The sequence below is a fragment of the Zonotrichia leucophrys genome, chromosome 7 (assembly GCF_028769735.1).
Source record: "Zonotrichia leucophrys gambelii isolate GWCS_2022_RI chromosome 7, RI_Zleu_2.0, whole genome shotgun sequence".
In the NCBI taxonomy this organism is placed as follows: Eukaryota; Metazoa; Chordata; class Aves; order Passeriformes; family Passerellidae; genus Zonotrichia; species Zonotrichia leucophrys.
The window spans coordinates 6,779,482-6,799,079 of NC_088177.1; the positions used below are offsets into that span (position 1 = coordinate 6,779,482).

At 41.7% G+C, this 19,598-nt stretch overlaps 1 protein-coding gene across 6 annotated transcripts in view; it reads right to left on the reverse strand.

Moving 5' to 3' along the window:
* Positions 1–18,600, reverse strand: part of CCNT2 (cyclin T2) — a 25,692-nt gene extending 7,092 nt beyond the window's left edge. For 2 of the 6 annotated variants that reach the window (XM_064718622.1, XM_064718620.1), the window contains exons 1-8: positions 18,385–18,597; positions 17,590–17,671; positions 11,098–11,226; positions 10,549–10,609; positions 9,425–9,487; positions 3,195–3,240; positions 1,739–1,902; positions 1–11 (exon numbers count right to left, since the gene is read on the reverse strand). The exon at positions 1–11 is cut by the window's left edge and continues 60 nt beyond it. In XM_064718622.1, the coding sequence (XP_064574692.1) occupies positions 1–11; positions 1,739–1,902; positions 3,195–3,240; positions 9,425–9,487; positions 10,549–10,609; positions 11,098–11,226; positions 17,590–17,671; positions 18,385–18,584 (756 nt within the window). In that variant the 5' untranslated portion in view covers positions 18,585–18,597. Of the gene's footprint in view, positions 12–1,738; positions 1,903–2,879; positions 3,241–9,424; positions 9,488–10,548; positions 10,610–11,097; positions 11,227–17,589; positions 17,672–18,384 lie in introns of those variants that run through there. The other 4 variants (XM_064718619.1, XM_064718617.1, XM_064718621.1 and 1 more) reach the window with 3 other exon arrangements.
* Positions 18,601–19,598: the final 998 nt, after the last annotated feature.

Here is a 19,598-nt window from a genome sequence, read left to right on the forward strand (position 1 = left end):
ATGAGTTAGCTCTGAATAAGAAAAAGAAAAGCCATTTTTACATCTGATTCTGTTATAAACAGGTAGAACTTAGTCTAAGGTTGTACAGATTTTGCAGTAGATACTACAGTCTGTGCATGAGCTGAATTAAAATTTTAATAAATTGTTAGTCAAGTGTGGAACAGAAAAGTTTACAGTATTCCACTGGGACAGACTTTTGGCAACTACACACATTCTGAAAAACAGGTTTAACTATAATATTTTGTTTTTACTCTTGCACAACTTGGATTTGTTAGACCAAAAACTATAAAAACAACAGTATCTAAAATAACATACTTGCCATTCAGCCTGTACATATTCTATATGGAGTTAAGTTTCCTTGAAAGTATAAATTTCTAAGTCACTGTTTCAGTCATTCCATCAAACTTCAGGAACAACCAATATCAGCTCTGTACAAACCACAGCCATCACACCCTTGGAAGGACTGTTTTAAACAACAGCTTTGAAATAATTTGTGTTCAAGGTGGAGTAGCTGGCTGTGTTAGTAAACAAAGATCCTTACAATTAGTATGCCCACAGGAAAGTACACATCTCCATGCTCATCAGCTGCAAATAAAAATACTTTTCATTGAGACTTAATTCTAGGCATAAGCTAAAAATAATTGGGTACAGTCAGAATTTGAATGCAAAAATACATCTTTTACAGGTCTGGGAGAACTGGCTTCTCCAGAATTCCACAAGTAAGTTACAACCTAAGCTGCTCCCAAGTGCAAAACTACCTCAGCTCTTTGGTCTACCTGGGTCTGTTAAACAGCCCAGCTGCAAAAATGCCTGAAGGATTAAGTGATGTTCACAAGGAGCTCACAGCATTCCCCTGGGGGATTTCACAAATCCAAACAATGCATGTTTACCACAGCCAGGTGGGAAGGCAGCAGGGTGGTGTTTGCAACTGCAGCTACAGCTCAAAGAAGCCTGCTAAGACAGAGAAGTCTGAGCCTGCACTTTGAAGCTCACTCAGGTTCTGTGCTTCACGTGACATCTACTCCATTTCTCACTCTCAAACCCTCCCTCCCCAGAGTGCCATTAAGGAAGAAGAGCTCAGCAGAGGAAAACAGCAGGCACAGAGTCAGTGCTGGGCCATCTCAGGCCTGGAGAGCTCCACCACTACTGTGCAACAAATGTTCCACTGCAGGACCAACAAAGTGCAAAGATATGAAAGCCCCAGGAGCTCCCACCTCCTCTACAGCAGCACACCTGGCCCTCAAATTCAGACTCCACTGTAGTAAATACTAACTTGAGAGACAGCAAACTTCTAGGTGTAGGATGTTCTAGGCATATGCTTTCCTCTTACCAGAGTCTGAGATCCCACAGGCTACACCAAACAGTTAACACAGAAGTGCCTTCATAAACATGGCAATTTTATGTACAGCCTGATGGAACAGGCACTGAAACAACATTGAGGTACCTGAAACAATGGGTCTGCATGAATGTGCCCTGACAGATATCCATCTCTGTCTTGGTTCTGAAAAGCATTTAAAAGCAGGATTCTATCCTGCAAAAGGTATGTGGACACCCCAGCCAAGAGCCAAACCAAGTTTGTCTTCTGAAGTTCTCCCCATTCCTATCCTTTCTTCACTGAAGATACAGCACATGAAGTCAATGAGACTCCATTTCAGCTGAATGCTCTCACTACATAGTCTGCTCCATCCTTACATGAATAAACCCTTGAATTTCAAAGTGAGACAGGAGCACGACTTACCATCTAGTAGTTCTAGAGTAACTGAGGGATCTACATATTCCCACCAGTGTTTTCCATCAGTTGATACTGGAATCTCCCAGTTGGACCACTTGCAGGCCAAGTGAATGCACACACATGCTATCACTGTGGGCTTGTACTGAAGACAGAATGTGGTAAGGTGAAGGCTGTTGCACACATTTCGTAATGAGGAACCAAAGGAAACCAAACATGTAAAACAGAAAATCCAAACAAACCAACCATTAACATACAGAATGAGACAGCTTGTCAATCAACAGCAGTTAAACATTTTGTTGAATAAGTTCATAAGATACTGCCCTAAGAAAACAGAGGGCAGGGCATTTATCCGGTAGAAAAGTTTAATTTGATTTTGCTATCAAAAGCCTGATGAACAGTAAATAAATTTACCAAATATTCTACTGTACTTAAGTACTAGGAAGGGCAGTATAATATGGTGAATTAAATTCTGCAGTATAATGCAGAGCTAATTGTGCAGTCTCTGAATGAGACAATCAGAAGGTCCCCAGCAGTTGCACAGCAGCCAGGTGAGTTATTTGTGGGCTTTGCTTTCACCAGGCCTGGGTTTGTGATGTTTGTGATGTTGTCCTCAGCTTCCAGCACCACAAACCCATTGGTTCACTTTCACTGCTTTAGCATAACTTCTCTTAACAGCTGCTTAAGTACAGAATCTTGCCCATCAAGGAACCACCAGGAGTTATTTATTTATTTTAACAGTTCTAATAACCAGCAGATACTGTTTAAAAACTGTACCTACACATAATGTAATTCTCTTAAATAAAGGTTAAAGTAGTTTTGCAAGAGGCAAATTGAAGTAATCAAGACTAAAGTCTGCTCTCTAATTCTTTCTATGACAGGCTACGTCTACAAAACACCCACTTGGAATCCTAGGACTATAAATTTATTTAAGTACTTAAGTTTTAAAACTATATATTAAGATTAAAGAGCTGTTTCTAAAAGAAATAACATTGGGCTAGTACTAGTCTATCTAAAAAGAAAAATCAGCTAGTTGAAAATATCTTAGGCCCACTAGGATTTTATAAGTTAAGACTGAATCAATATACTTAAAGTTAAGAGAAAACTGCCATTAACTACAAGTGTAAACTAAAAATAGTTTTGTACTTACCAAGACGCTCGGATTTCTAGGTTAAGTTTATCTCTTTGTAATCTTTAGCTGCTATTCAGGCTACCAATTTTAGACTTATGCACTCACAATCGAGAAAAAGTCATCAGAAAGCACCACTACACTTCTCATTGTGCATTTAAGCCCTTTGTGCCGTCAGGCCCTTGTCCAATACACCGCACTGCAGGCGGGGAGGTACCACCACTGGAGGTGGCCCAGTCCCCCACTGCAACAAGGGTAAGACACATCAGGGGGCCCTGCAGTAAAGGAAGCTATAGTGTGCTACAACAGTGCAACAAAGAGGTTCAGGATAACAACCTGTTGGTAGCCATGAAATAGGATGTCTGTGCCAAATCCTTGCTTGCTGTAAGAAAAGAAAAACAAGAGAGATTAAAGATCTGCACTAATTTGTCAGGTTCATTCCAAAATTCAAGCAGTTTTACCTTCCAAAAATCACTGCTGGGTATTTATAAAGTGTTGATCTGGCTTTAGCTAACTAGCCTTTAGAATGATCTTTTCTGAGATGGAGAAGACTCAGACACACTCAGTACTGGAGCTGGACCTGTCATTCCCTCAGTGCCCCTCCCTCCCCTGCAGAGCCCAGAGCACAGCTCCCCTCCAACAGCTGCCAGGTGAGCACTCTCCTCTGGGAAGCGCTGCTTCCCCACCCTCACCTGCAGGGATCCCTGCTTGGAGCTGGCAGTGCAGCAGGCAGTCAGTCCCAGCCAGGTCACAGTGCTCCATCTGCTCTTGGAGCGGGCCATGGCACCCTCCCACCTCCCCAGACACAGCCACAGCTCTCTCCCAAAGCCCTGCAACACAGCCAGCCCCCAAGCTACCTGGGGAAAAAATTCACTTTTCTGCTCCTTCTAATTAAGAGCACTGTAGTCATAACATTTTGCTCCATATTTGTTAAGTCTATGGCAAGGCTTCGATAGGAAACAGACAAATTCATCTGAGTTAGTCAGAAAAAAATACCGAAACAAACCACAGGACTGCAACATGCCAGGAATGAAAATCTGACTTGGGCTGCTACAGCCACAGAGTGCTGACCCCTGCAGTGACTCCCCAATGCTCCTCACTCAGGTAAGAGAACTTACTGTAACATGCATTTAATGGAATAGCTGGGCACAAGGGGTTTAACCGCAGATTGAATGCAGCCTTCATTGAATTCTTACTTTGACACTATCACTTGAAATCAGTGCTACCTGCAGAAAGCGTAGTGTTGGATTTCATGTCAAAGGGAATACTGGTAAACTTTTAATAATATTTCTAGAAAGTCTGAGAAATACTACAGTGGCTTTTAAATTTAGTTTTTGAAAAGCATATTAAAATGTGATTTAACTCAACTTCTAATAATTGCCAAAGAATAAAATTCAGATTTGTTTTTATGCTACACAGCCAGGAAGTGCCATAATCTAGGAAGAATGTGGAAGTTGCAAGGTAACAGGATCTGTTCCTACACACAAATTCTACTAATCCATAATAATCAGAAGATGAACTGACAATGTGTTATGCCATAACAATTAGTTAGCACGCTGTAATGGTAATTGCATGCTAAAAAACCAAGGAGTTCAAACTCTTCCTCCCATCTAAAAAGAAGATGGAATCACCAAAAAAAAAAACAAGGAAAAAGTAAAATGAGATTGTCATAACAAAATACACAGTGATTGAGTAAGACTGAAATTGATGTCTTGCTCTTCATTTTTCATCAAAGCAATGCCTAACGGATCTTCAATGATTTATATATTCTGTAAAGTTACATGTTTGAATTAAGGGAGCAAGACCAAGAAGCATTTCTACTCTCACTGAAGTGCCCCTTCTGGACAAGGAAGAAAAGCAGATGCCAGAAAACTTCTATTTAACATCAGCTTGAAAGATGAGTAAATCATAACACATACCTGGAAGAAAAGAATCACATCTTGAAACACACACTTTAGCCTCAATCAAAAATTACTGTGCTAAATACGTTACCTATACTAAAAGCAGTATGATTCTGTTTCAATTTACTTACAGCTAAATAATAATCATTGCTAAAACCAGCAAGAAACTTCAGCTCACAACTAAAGCCTTTGATAACACAAGGCACAACTGAAAATATCCATCCCAAACTCTTCTATGTAGGGCAGCTCTGGTTTAGCAGAATCCATCAATGAAATTAAACCTAATGAATTTTGATTCCTATATTTTGGTGGTTTATTTCCATTATAGTAGTGGAAAGTGCATCTCCAAAATTTAAATCACCTTGAAGCAAAGGCTAAAACAAGGCAGCAGAGCTGCTCTTATAACTCACAAGCTGCAGGACCGATGGCTACAACACCAGCCATGAATGACCAGTTTGAGATTTCAGCATTCAGGAGTGATTTCAAACATCCATCCTCTCTCACTGCTGCAGAAGCAGCCATAAAACAGGGATCAGTGAAATAGTCATCAATTTTTGAAACAGGATTTGCTGTCTGACACACCTTTTGGGAGGCTGTCTCCAAGGAACTGCCAACTGGAAACCAAAATGCTTTTTATTTGGCATAGCCACTCAATTCACTGCTTGCAGTTCCAAGACACCTGAGTCTTTTCTTCAACACAGCTGGTCTTGGGATGCTCATGAAAACGTGACTGCCAAGTCCCCATTAGGAGCTGGTAACTGGCTATGCCTGGCCCCTGACAATGTGTGAGCATTCCCCACAAAGAGGAGATGGCAGACAAGCCAGTCAGCAGCAGAGGAGAGAAGCTTGCTGAAGTCCTTCTGGCAAAAGCAAAAAGCCCCAGGCTCTGAACACAGGGATGCTGGAGGGTGCCTGTTGTATCTGGAAAGGGCTGGAGGAGGCCATGGTGTAGGCATTCAGCTCTGAGCAGTCCTGGTGGCTTTAATTCTTGAAAGTATTTAAAGCTTGGGAACAGGCCCACAAAAACCTGAGGTCAAAGTTCAGAATGGGACGGCCGCCTGTAGCAAGTGCTGGAGTGCAGTTGGTGTTTCACATCTTTCCACACCACTAAGATTCAAATTTTCCTCATGAGAATACCCTCAGGAAAAGCTGAGGCATTTTCACCTTGTCTTCTGCTGATTTTGTCCTCAGCCTGATTTAAGCAATGGCATCTGCACACAGATACTATGGGATATCTGAAGGATTTGGCAGTGCAATTTTCACTACAGATTAGTAAGAATCATGGGTGTTCGAGATACCTGATAACCTGCAGAGTAGTGAGAACAATCCTAGAAATCCTTGAGATCTCATCTTCAGTTCCAAAAGGTTGTGTTCCAGCACAGAGAAAGGAGTGACTGAAGACTTCCCAGGATACAGATTCCAAGTTTCACCAGAAGCAGGCTGAGAACAGACTGATTTTGCACCAGAGTGTAAGAGGACCATGCCACACTCTTGGCACCAGGGCAGTTCCAATGCTGATCCCTCAGCTAGTGTTGAGGGCAGCAAGGGCAAAAACCAGAACAGTTTTTGGTGTTTTGGTGGGGTTGTTTTTCCCCTTTCCTTTTTTCCTTTCTTCTCTTCACTACTGGAGCATTCTTGGAATGGACACTGAAGCTTGCTGACAGGCCCTCACATATCCACTGCCTTCAGATTCCTTGGACCTGTGGGATGCTAAGGAATGATGGTCCTGTCTCCTCTTCTCAGTCACTTGACACTGAGGAAGAATGGTGCAGAAAAAATACTAAGCCCACACCATTTTCCTTGTCTGCTATACTGACCAAACTGCAAAGATGGAACAATTTCATTAACCCACGAGTCTCTGAACACCAGAAGGAGTAACTGGATATTGCATGCCTGAACATCATCAATCATTATCTATCCATCCAGTCACCCCTTCTCTGCAATGATCTGTGTTGTCTAGTAACACCTTCAAAAGGCTTTCAATTTTAGAGAAGAATTCAGTTTTTCTTTAGTTGTATGTTGAAGCAATTATATTTATTACTTACTACTTCATCTTCAGCTTCCAGCAATTGATTCTGGTGTGCCACTGCCAGACTAGATCAGTCTTCTGACAAAGCACTTGGTTGAGTTTTTTGAGCATCATCAGCACAACCTGGGTTTTTATTCTTTCATTTTGTTTTTAAAGGGGATATAGCTTACATCTTAGTAACAGGTTAACAGTGACTGCATAAAATGAATTACCCTGGATGCAAGACAGCAAAAAGTGATGGAGAGAATCAGCCATCCTCTGAGGCACTGCAGTTTAGTCAGCCAAAGGCCCTTTCCCACCACCTGACAATGCAGGGCACAAACCCTAAGCCAAATCCTGAAACACACTTGCAGACCTCAGCTAACTTTGCTGCTTCTTTTTGATATTCAGTCAGACATGAGATTCCTCCCTTCCTCCTCTCTCCAAACATGCTGTTGGAAGTTTTAATCATAACAGGCCTGGGTAAGTTAATCATCTTTATTCCAAAAAGGTATCTCTGCCTTCTGAAATGGTGGGTTTTTTTGTCCAAGATGATGTTCCAGAACTGGATGAAGTAACCTTGGATTTCTTTAACTTCTCAGTCAATCCCTTTAGCACTAAAGGTTTAACACTGAAAAGCTCAGGTATATTTTAAAAGCTTCAGTACTCAGATATCTGAGTGTTGCATCTACTGGCCTTGAAAACCCACACTGTCCAATAAATAAATGTTCAGGGACAGAAAACTGAACTCCTACCACTGTGTCTGTGCAGATAATCACAGTGCCCATGGCTCCATCTCCCTGTCCTCTCAACACACCAAACCAATGTTCCATGGCTGTTATTCTGTCCTTGCCTGACTTGCATGCATGACTTCAAATCTCATGCCTGATGTTTTAAATGAATTAATTAGTTTCCTTTTTCTTATTTTACTGTGAGGTGCTCACATCTTGTGTTCACAGTCTACACCACTCCCAGGGACATGCTGCCAAGGATTCCATCCCCACACACACTAAGGAGCACACCTCCTCCAGTGAGCAGGTTTTGAACATCAGAGACATTGCATTCACCAGTCCTTGAGCTACATGGACTTTCAGCCCTCACTGAAGTCTTCAAATTTCAAGACTTGATATCACTTTAGACTTCTAAGTATTTTTCAAGTCTTCTGACATTAAATACTAGTTTAAAGATGTCAAATTAAAAAATTCACAGTATCTTCAAAGTATGAACTTTGTCAGTACAAAAAATTAGCTTACAAAACACAAAGGGAAAGGCTGAACTGCTTTAGAGTGGTATCTACCCTTGAAGCAAGGAAATCCAGTTTGTGTAGCAGTGTGCCTGCAGGCTTGAGTGACACACACTGATGAGGAAATCCTGAGGCAATACAACACTCCCCACCCCGCCCCACAGCCCCAGACACCAAACAGAAGCACAGGGGCTCCCCAAGACAGTAAAACATGCTCACATTTACAGTGACCAACAGCCAAGAAAAGCCAAAGCAAAACCCTACAGAGCAGCTGGTGCAGACTACTGAGACTTCAGGTGCAGCTGGACTCATGCACCAAGTCACAACCAGATCTGGGCAGAAAACAAAGAATCCTTATCTTACAGCAAGGAGAGCAACAGAACTGCTTTAAATGCAAGTAAGTTACAGCACCAGCCCTACTCAGTGTCCAAGACACTCACCAGGCAGCTACAGCAAATAAGAGACACCTTCCTTAAAAGAACACCGTTAATTCCAGAGTTACTACAAACCAAATCTAGTTAACAGGGTCAGGCTGTACCTAAATTTTATATATTTAATAGAGGGAGAAGAAAAAACACCAAAAATTTAGAAGCACTTACGCATTTCTTACTGCAAAACCAGCTAATAACTAGAGACTAACAACCATGGTCTAATAATTTCAAAACACTTTTTTACTTAATAAACATAATTAAAGTGAAAAGCTTATTTTAGATGCTTTTACAACTGATCCCTAATTTTTTTCATCCTACATCTTATAAGAGGGTGTTTTAATCTTTTTTTAAAGCTCCAAAAGAAACCAATTCAAGAATTAAAGAAGATATGCCAAAATGCCACAAAAAATATAGAGAAGAAAGCAGATTTCTAGCTCAACATGAATGAGCTGCAGACAAGTTACAGGATATGTGTAACTAAAGGTTTGGGTTTTTGTGCTCCCATCCAGAGCAAGTAAGGACACACTGCTACAGAAAAACAATTAGTCACCCCTATTGCATGTGACAGCAGACTTGCTATGCACTCTCCATCCCTCAGTGCATTACCTGAAAAGATTTGCTAAGACAAAAAGCTGGCAGTAGCCATCAATGGACAAAACTACTTCAGAGTGAAAATCATCAGCTCAGCACCAAACTATGGATCTGGCCAATGACTCTGCAACTGCTGACTGCTCTGGCACTCCAGAACACATGCAACAGGTACTATCAAAAACAAAGCTAATAAGAAAACAACAAAAAAAAATGAAGGACAAAAGACTGGACTCTGACTCTCTAAGGTAAATATCAAACTTTTAATAATTAATTTTAAACATACTCTTTGGATAACATAGCTGGTGAAAAATCATGTTAGACAAATTACATTACTTTCAAATTTTACAAGAAAGGTAAAAAAGGACTTACAGAAGTGGTTAAAAGTCACTGACCTCTCACTAACTGTGTACATTTCACAACATCTGTGTGTGGATGTTCAATGGTAATCTCAAAACCTGAGGGGTTACAAATACATTTTAGAATTATACATTGCATCTGTAAAATAAAAAACAAACCCCTTATGTTCCCCCACAGACCTAAAATACTTGTAAACCTTTGCACTGTAGAATAATTAACACTATTTAAGTGCCTTTTATTCTTTACCTTTTCATACTTTTGAATGGCAGATGGTAAAGCCACTTTGTAATCCATTACTAAAATATTCCTCCAGTAATCTCAAATCCTGTACACACATAACCTGGGAAATTACTGTATTTTTAAAGCTGAATATATCATTACAATTTCTAGCAAGTCAGTAAAAACTGCACTGCAAACACAATGGTGTGCATGTATACATTTATTAATTGATTTCTAGCACTTCAATATGTTGCATGTATGAAATTAGAATTAAATCAATTTGTACATCCGTGACTTAAGAAATCCTTCTTGGTTTATGACACTGTTTTAAGAACTAGGTCACTACTGTGAGCTATTTTTTTTAACAATACCCCAAGTGGTATTTAAGAATATCTGAGCAAGTCAGTGCTCTCAAGCCTCTGGCTGTAATTGTGTCTGTGGTATTTTAGTCAGAAGAGTGTCTTGACAGAACATTCCACTTCAAATTTTGGAATCATCTGAATCCATGAAATGGCTACACTCCAACTTGTTTTCTTCAGAGTCAGCACCTGCTGAATTACATAATGGAAAGGCAGAATGGGGAAGAGCACTGGGTACAAAGCTCTCTCCCAATGCTCCAGGACATGCACAGCCAGCCTACTACACCATGCTACCTTATGGGAAGAAATGTCAATGTAATTACTACTTGGAGTAAAATCTGTTTGGAAGCCTACACATTTCTACCTCAAACTGTCAGAAACATCTCTTTCACAAGTACAGACACACCTTTCTTCTCCACAGTGAACACAGCAGAACTGCTAACACAAAACTCAATTCAGAAGTTATACAGGAAAACAGTTAAATTCTAGTGTACCAACAGCACATGAAAAATCCAGTTATTTGGGTCCCACTAGCTCTTCATGGCAAGCTGGCTGCCCAGGAGGTATTTAGAAAGACATACCTAAAGTTTGAAGCATTATTGTTTCAAGTATAACCAGCTCTTGGGCTTGTTGAAGGTATGCCTGAAACAAACAAGCAGAGAGGTGAAGACACAAAATCAGAACTTCACTCCCACAGTGCCCTGTGGTACAGCACTGGCACCACAGGAGCCAGCAGCAGCACCCAGGGCACTGACAGCTCACAGCACCTCACCCTGGGGTTATTTCCTCCACCAGCACATTCACTGCCACAAACTCAGCTCCCCCTGCCTGCCTTGCACAAGATTAACCTGGTCTGGGTCTCACACAATCTATTCCAGCAAAGCATCTTTGGGAGGTCAGGTGGGGGCTGTAAGAATTTCAAGATGGAGCAATCTCTTCAAGTTTCTTAACAAATAAGTGAGTCTTTAAGAAACTGCATTAAGTAATAGGAAGATTTAAATGGTATAAAAACCAAAGGCTTTTCTTCCTAGGCTGCAGAGAGCAATATTCCAGTAAGACAATGTAACAAATCATTAGATGAAATGACATCTTTCAAACCATGCATCTTTGAAACCATAACTTCCACCTACATCACTCTTTGTATCCAGCTGTGGCTCTTGAGGATGAAGACAGGCATTTGCTACTTTAATAACATGTTCAAGTTTCCGTGGCTGTTCTTCCACTTTGGCAGCCAAAAACAATGCCGTGGGAGACATTATCTGGAGAAGAAAAACATGTGTATTTTTTAACTTTTTACAAGCAGGACTTGAATTTTTATGGAGTCTAAACTAGCACAGAAAAGGTTTAAGAAGTTGGATTTGTGGCTTTTTTTTCCCAGTTCTGAAGTCATGCAAGGCAAGAAAAATATAACTAGTTGTGTTTTATTTTGTAACTGATGCAATCCTCTCAGCAGCACAGGGAAGGAGTAGCATAATGTTAAATTACATTTGTGAGTAAAATGTCTGAGGTCAAACTAATTCTAGTTCAACATGAAATATTTTGGCCCAGAAGACTTAGTCACAGTAGAACAGGCTGTTTCAAGTTAAATATACCTCATGAGAAAGTTCAGCCAATTTCTTGCACAGAGCGAGTCACTACACCATCTTTTCAGTAAAACAGCTGATCACAAGTTCTGGTAGCATTTAATTCTCCCAAAGAGTGAGAAACTTTGCAGAGAACTTTAATAAAAACAGCTTGTTATATAAACATAGGCTCTACAAGTACAAGAAACTTTATATGTACATATATTCTTAGAAACTTTACTATATGCCCAGCAGTATCTGGAGAACAAAGCATAAAGATTTGTAAAAAACCAGTTCTATCAATGTTAGTAAAGACCAGACATTCCATTTAAAGATGAAAATTTCTATCAAACTCTAGGTGTCATAGGGTGGCAGTTCAGTATCACTAGGAGTTAGCTGTGAAGTAGAATTTTGGTGCCTGTTGTCAGCTACAGTGACTGAGGTGTGCAGACACAACACAGCAAACCACAAAGCACTGATGAATGAGGTTCTCTTTGCATGCAAAAGCTGCCCATGTTAACCAGGAATTAAAATGGTACTAGAAATCATCTAGGCATAAGCTGATTAAAATGATTAAAATGAAGCCAGTAGAAAGCATTTATTCAGAGACTGAAATAGCTCCTTGCTGAGTATTTAATTAATGCATGGTGCAAGTATTGGATTCCTCATTCAATGCCCAAACAGAACTAGACTAAATAGGAGGCATAGCCCCCCTAAAATCAGATTTGCTTTTTTTGCCAGTAAGCAGCCCCTTTTTATGCCAAAATGAAACATTTGGTATAAAAATCTACAATATATGCAAAACTGCAACAAACTAATTAAACATTTAAAGGATTAAATTTCAGAAGCTTTCAAATGTAGTGAGAATACTTTTTTGCATCCTTAAATCACTTTGAAATGTCTGCTTGGATCTTAAGTAAAACTTTAAAGTTGGCAGACTTGAAAATTGACTCCCTGGTAAGGCAATACCCTTTGATGAGTAGAAGTGTGCCATGAGAAATCCAGCAAAAATCTCAGTCTATAAAAACCAACCACCCAAAACAAGTCACAGGGAGCAAATTCTTTCACAAGGGAGACAAGGACCCCTGTTTTCTTTTCAAGAATCTTGTAACCTAAGCCTGATGAACAACTGAAATAAAACCCAAGGTGAAGTGTTGCTGAACAAGGCCATATTAGCACTGTCATTCAATACTTCTGAGGATTCTGCAGAAGTTCCTATTCCCACTGCTTGAAGTAATGATTTAAAATTCTGGAAGGGATTTCCTTTGCCAAGGACATACTACTTGAAATGTGTCTCACACTGGGAGGTAAAACTTTTAAACAGTAAATATGATGGAAACACTTTCTGGAGTTCAGAAAGTGAGAGTATCAACAGCTCTGAAGTGGCAGAAAATGCAGAAGATGTCAGGCAGCACACACAGGCATAACCCAACACAAATATGTCATATGAAGGTATTTTACAGAACTCAATTTTCAACAACTGCCATGGCTGAAAACATTTCCACTTCAGAGAGGCATTATTTGAACCAAGTCACCAATGACCAGATAATTAAACCATCAGCAAATTCTCACCCACTGTTACTCTGTGTCTGACTGCACCAAAGTTCTACTTTCCAAAAAAGCACCAGCAGGCTGACTTCAGGATCTCTTCTGAGCTGCTTCAGTAAATCAGAACTGGCCAAGAAGTCTCCACACAATTCCTGATTTCCAAGACTTTACACAAAACACAGCTCTGGAGGCTGACTGAGCCAAGCTGATTAATTCTCATATAACTCTGGTTCATCAGAAATCCATGTGCAGCCCAATTAACCATTTCCTTCAAAAAGAAGTGTTGGCTTCTGGCCAAAGAATTTCAGGTCTTTATCCTATCTAGGACAAGGGTTCTCACTCCCAGTTTAGAGTAGGCCATTATTTTTAGCTCCCTTGGTATTGATTCAGAAAAATAGACACCCTAGTAAAATTCCAGACTCGGCACAAATGCAGTCTTCAGTGAACACACCCTGCTAAGTGTATAACTGGCAAAGTTACTCAAATGCCTTCATTCATTTCCAATTACCAAAAATGGCAAAAAACCCAAGCAAAGTAGAACAAAAAAAGCAAAATTAAAGAAACACACTTGACAAAGTAATAGTGTATTTCCTATATATAAATATCTTAATTTGATATCAATCAAAATAACTTAGAGTAATTATATACTATGCACCCCAAATAGTCTTTGGGAAATCTTCAGAACACGTGATATATGACATTAAATCCCACTTTATTACTAGCCAAGTCTCACAGAAATAGAAAAAATCCCCAAAACATAAGAGCCCTGTTTACACAACCCAAAAGCATTGCACAGCAAGCTTCACTGGGAACTCTGGTACCAGCCCTTTTCACTTCAGAAGCACAAGGCAGTGCAATGACAAAGGCACTCAGAAAAACCTCAGAACACATCAGCAGCATGCATGCAGTTTCCTGAGATCTCCCTCTCCCTTCCCATGCCAATATTAGAATGTTTTTAGACTAACTTAGTTTAGCCTAAGACATGAAGTGCTTACAGTCTATGAGGGTTTTCAAGTTTGAACACAAAGAGCTGTGAGGAATTTATTTTATTATAACCAGGAGCTCACATTGCATAAAAGCAGCAAATATTTTAAACTGCACTATTAAAACCAGAACTGAAGTACCCAAAACAGCCTCACTAGAGCTTGAAGCGTGTTATGAAAGTTTTAAGAACTTTGCAAAACTGCAAAGTCAACTGTTTAATACTGTGATTTGGACAGGGCACAAGGAAGAGAATGCAGAGGACTGGAAACAAAACAGCCTCCACACAACTCACCTGCCTTGCACTTGAAGGAAAACAATTCCTCATGCAGCCTTCTGCAGGCTCTTCACTAAGCTCCACTGTATGGCACAAAAACCCCCTGACATCAGCAAGCCTATTTTCAGCTGGTTGGCTGGTATTCCACATGGCATTTTAAGGATTATATTTAAAAACTACAGCTCTCATTTTGGATGCCTTACCTCTCTTGCCAGCATATGAAGGATTTTTCCCCCCTTTCTCTTCTTCAAATCACAGTGTACTGAGGAGTAAGCATCCAAAAGAACTATTTGCTATATAACAATGTAACACAACAAGTACTATAGAAACAGTATTTGCAGAAGAATTTTAATTTTGAAGATATTTTAAAGGTTAATAGTGAGGCTAGTACTGCCTATAAAAAGGCAGCAAGCTCCCTCCCCATCCCAATATTAGCACAGACTAACTTTATACTCAGCAACCCAAAGTTCCTATGCCCTGGTCAGCAATGCAGAAAGAATAATTTGTGCTGAGGAGATCCACAGTAGCTCCTGTCACTTGCACAGCCAGGGAAATTAGCAGTCAGGGCATCCAATTCTGCTTCCCAGAATTGGTAAAGCAAATTTCCATCCTCACTGGGGCACAGCAACCTTGCAAGGTCTTTGCCTGCCTTGACTGCAACATCCAAACCTCAATAATTTCCTCTTTGTACCTAAATGCAAATACTCAGTAGGTAACCCAGAGCAACTCACAAGTGACTTGCTAGCTCACAGTAACTTCACAAAAAAGGGGACACTTGGCCAATAAGCAGCACATATAATACATTCCCAATGAACCAAGACTGCATTAACTGGTACATGCCACCCCTGAGGCTCTACAGATTGAAGATACTGTTGGGAATTCTGTTCCCTGCTCACAGATGACTCAAACTCCTGAAAGCCTGTAAAACTGTTTAGCAGTAACTTATACTGAAGAAAAAGCCCATAAAACAACAACTATCCCTGTTTGTTAACAATTAAGTGCATGTCACACACATGACATACATGTATTTGTGTAACCTGGCAGTTACACATGATGATAAATGTGCAAGTGCTTATTACCAGACTAAAAACATTCATCCACCAATAAAACAAGAAACACAGGCCACATTTTTTCAGCTGAAGATCATAAGGCATTCTGACTAATGGCCATTTAATTTTCTAGCCCCAGCATTCAGATTCCTTTCTGCCATGGATAAACAGCACCACGTGCACACAACAAAGAAATATGAGAGATATACTGCATGTACTATAGGTCCTACCTTTGAGACTGCCAGTACCTAACTACTCCTGTCCAAGGGTAACTTTCTTCTTGCAGAGATGAATACTGTTACATTTTTTAGCTTGCCAAGTACTCTGGAGATTTGATATTAAGTATTTATTAGAGTTCTTGGCTTTTGCTTTCTCTACAGAGGACCCAATGGATGGTTTGGGTGTTTTTTTAAAAGTGACTCCTTTGACTGAGACCCTCTTTGCCCTACAGAATTGTAAAAAGAAAATGCTCTTGCCCACCAGCACATACACAAAGCCACTGTCTGGCCTTAAGTTCATTAAGAATTACAAACAGGAGCTCAGCAAGAGTCAGTGCTGCTGAGGTACAACCTGCAGCTCACTTGCCTTTAACTTGGAACATTATTACCTGAGAATTAATTAAACAGGACACTTCCCTCCCCTGTAACAGCTGCAGTTTCCATGGCAGTCTGCCCTTACATAGCTTACTTGTGAATTTTAATATTCATAATTCAACTTAAGCCATGGTTTTCACATAAAGAGCACTACACATTCAAACACTACTGCACTGCCAGTTCCAAGTGACTGTCATTTACCAGCACCCAGAGAAAACCCAAACACAGCAGCCAAAGCTCCTTGCTGCCTAAATCCAGCCCAGATTACCTAAATCCAGCCCAGATTACCATCTGACAGCACAAGCAGCCCTCCAGCAGGTGATATAACAGGTATGTGGGTCTATATATGAACACATCCACACTGAGCCATCTCTCCACCCCAAGCAGCTCTAGTTTATCAAGCCCACAAACCATTCAACAGTCCCAGAAAACTCTGGATGCCTCCCCAGCTCCAGGTTACTGCCAGAGGTGGGCAGAACAGCAGCAGGAGGGGAGAAAGAGGGACTTGTATGGATGAACACTGCAGTTCTGGTAACAAGCTGCTGGAAATTTGAGTTTAGCTCAGATTTTGCATGAAAAATAATTATATACACTTCTAAAATGTACCTACACATGAGTATGGGCTTCCAGCTAAAGAGGCACCGAACAAGATGCCCATTAGCTCAGCCAACAGTAATGAACAAATTCATGACAGGAAGAAGAGTTGGCTCTCCTTGTACCCCCCTGTGTACCTGCCCCAGCTGCAGACAGTGCAAGGTTTGCAGGATTCCACCCCTTGGCAGGTAAAGGTCTGCTCTGACCTACACCTAACATCTGTCTCAATCTGTTTTGTCATTAGATCTAAGAAAACTCATCCTCAACATTTAAACCACCACCACTATTAACTGTTCTTCCTAAAACCAAACAAACCCCAAGAACACCTAGACTATTATATTATTACTGTTTTTCCACCTATTGCATCCAGCATTGGACATGAAAAAAAAAGCCTGACACTCTCAAGTTGTCATCTCCAGTTCCATACCTGTTACAATATTCCCCAATAACAGCTAGTATTTTTACTGAAAAATTCTGTTCTTAACAACACAGAGTCAACATGTATTAGACAAAACAAGATTTACCTCAACACATGTAAAATTTTTTCTTATCTAGTATGACTTACCACCTAAGATTAGACTAGCTAAAACAATTTACACTGCTTCAGGAGCAGCTACATAATCCATATGGATATACACACATAACCACATTATCATTGTCACACACACCATGCCAGAACTTCCACTGACTTCACCGAGAAAAATGAGTGTTCCTACACATTAGCCTTTCATAAACACCAGCCACATTTGAAACATCTAAATGTATTCTTCACACATCTGAAATGTGCTTGCTGATGCTGCCTATTTATTTTTCATTTAGATGTTAGAAGATAAAATCTAATTACCACTAGTTAAAGTAATCCAAAGTTGAAAACAAGTATCATTATTGCTTCTAAACCATTGATAAGAAGCTGGAATTCCTAAAAACAAATCACACTTCACACTCCTGCGTGAAACACTTCTCAGTCAGAACTGCCAAAATTATGGGCATGCTATAACCAAACATAAATCATACTTACATTTCGATTAAATTTTGTGAAGGAATGATGCATATAAAACCTGTGCATGTAAACAATTGCAGTATTTATGGTAAGCTGAGATCTGGAAGATTAAATGAAGGAAACACTACATATTAAGAAAATTGTCGACAAGAACTGAAAGCGATGCGCTTTCCACATCAATCACTGCTCACAACATATTGTCTTCAGCCGAAAATGGATTAGGGACGTGCCACTTCAGAACTTAACTGATATTAACACATCCTTAACTGATATTAACACGTATCGCTCCCATCTGTTCCGCAGACCATGTGGAGATTCCTACGCCAGGCTCCCCACAGTCACCCACGGAACGAGAACTCCTCAATGGGCGCCACACACTGAAACACTCGAGTGCTTTTGTTTTGTTCCAGTTCAACTATTTCAGTCAGCGATTTGAGGGTTTGGCCTTACTCTGATCGGTTTTTTCTTTCTTTTAAAAAAATCACATTAAAGACCGGCTAAGGAGGAGCTGCCCGTTTCGGGTAAAAGAGCAGCTCGGGTTTAGTTGAGAGCAGCCCCGAGGAGCAGCTCGGGCCGTGAGGGCAGGTGGGAGCCGCGTCCCCGAGCGCCGACAAAGAGCGCGGCGCGGGGGCTTCGCCAGGCTCCTCCTCCCATTCTGTGCCTCAGGCCACGGCTCCAGCCGCGGGAGCGCCGGCCGGGGCTGCGGAGCACCCGCAAGGCTCCCGGGCACGGCTCCCACGCCAGGGAAAAGCTCTCCCGCCGCCCCTCCACGCGCGGCCCCCGCCGCCCTCACGCCCGTGCCCGCTCGGATACACGTTGAGGCGCTGGCCCATGTCTTGGATGAGGTTGGCCGCCTGCTGCCGGTACGAGAGCTCCTTGTCGGCCTCCACGCCGCAGCGCCGCGAGGGCGTGTTCTCCAGCTGCTCGCGGCTGAAGAACCAGCGCGACGCGGCCGAGGAGCCGCCGCCGCCCCGCGCTGCGGACCCCGCGGAGCCCGCGCCCGCCGCCGCCATGACACCTCCTCCTCCTCCGGCGCCTCCTCCCGCCGCCTCCATCGCGGCTCTCGCGAGAGCTCCCGGGCCCGCGCGCGCCCTCCGCCATAGAGTCTCGCGGCGGGGCGGCCGCGCGCCGGGCGGGGTCACGTGGGCTGCAGGGGCTGAAGGAGTGGCCATGGCGGCCGCGGCGGGAGGGCCGTGAGGGGACGGAGCCGTGAGGTCATGGAGGGACCTCTGAGGGCATCCAGTCCGCCCGTCAGCCCCGCACCGCCGCTGTAACCCCGCTAAACCAGGGAACCCATCGCCCCGTGCCCGGGTGTAACACCTTGAACACCTCCCGAGATGCTGACTCCACCATCTCCCTGTAGTGCCTATCCCATTGCCTGGCCGCCCCATAACTGCGTATCTGTTTCATACGATAGTTCAATTATCTAATCTTAGTCTAGATATCTTTATGCTTAATAAAGTGAAAAACAGATAAAAATGCTTAAAGCAAGGGTTCCTTTTTTAATGCAAGCTAATCACATGGAAAGGGAGGAAGGAGGAAAAGATTTGGAATGCACAACTAGTTCCTAGGAAACTCCTGTCTGCTGGCAATATCAGCTTCTGGACACTTGACAAATGCACAAGAAAATGATGAATTAATACTAGGAATTGTGTCATTGCAGGTGAGCAGCTCCAGCATGTCGGTGATGCCCCTGCAGTGTGCAGGTTTGTTCTCACTCCGTGTTCAGGGATGGGATTTCAGCCCTGGTTTGAGTTTATGGATTCAGGCTTCAAAGGGTGCAAAAAGGTATTTAAAATTCTGACCACCGTGCATGAAAATGAGAGTCCTGATCGTGTTCAGTGCATGCCACTGCCAGTCTGCAGTGGTTTTGTTCACCTGAAGTTACATCACAATGAGTTCTTTTACAACTTCAGTGCCAATTTTATACAAGAAGTTGTAATCTTAGAACTGGACCCGACAGAATACTGACAAATTATACATTATTGTATATATATACACTATATATATGAGAAATTATTTGCCTG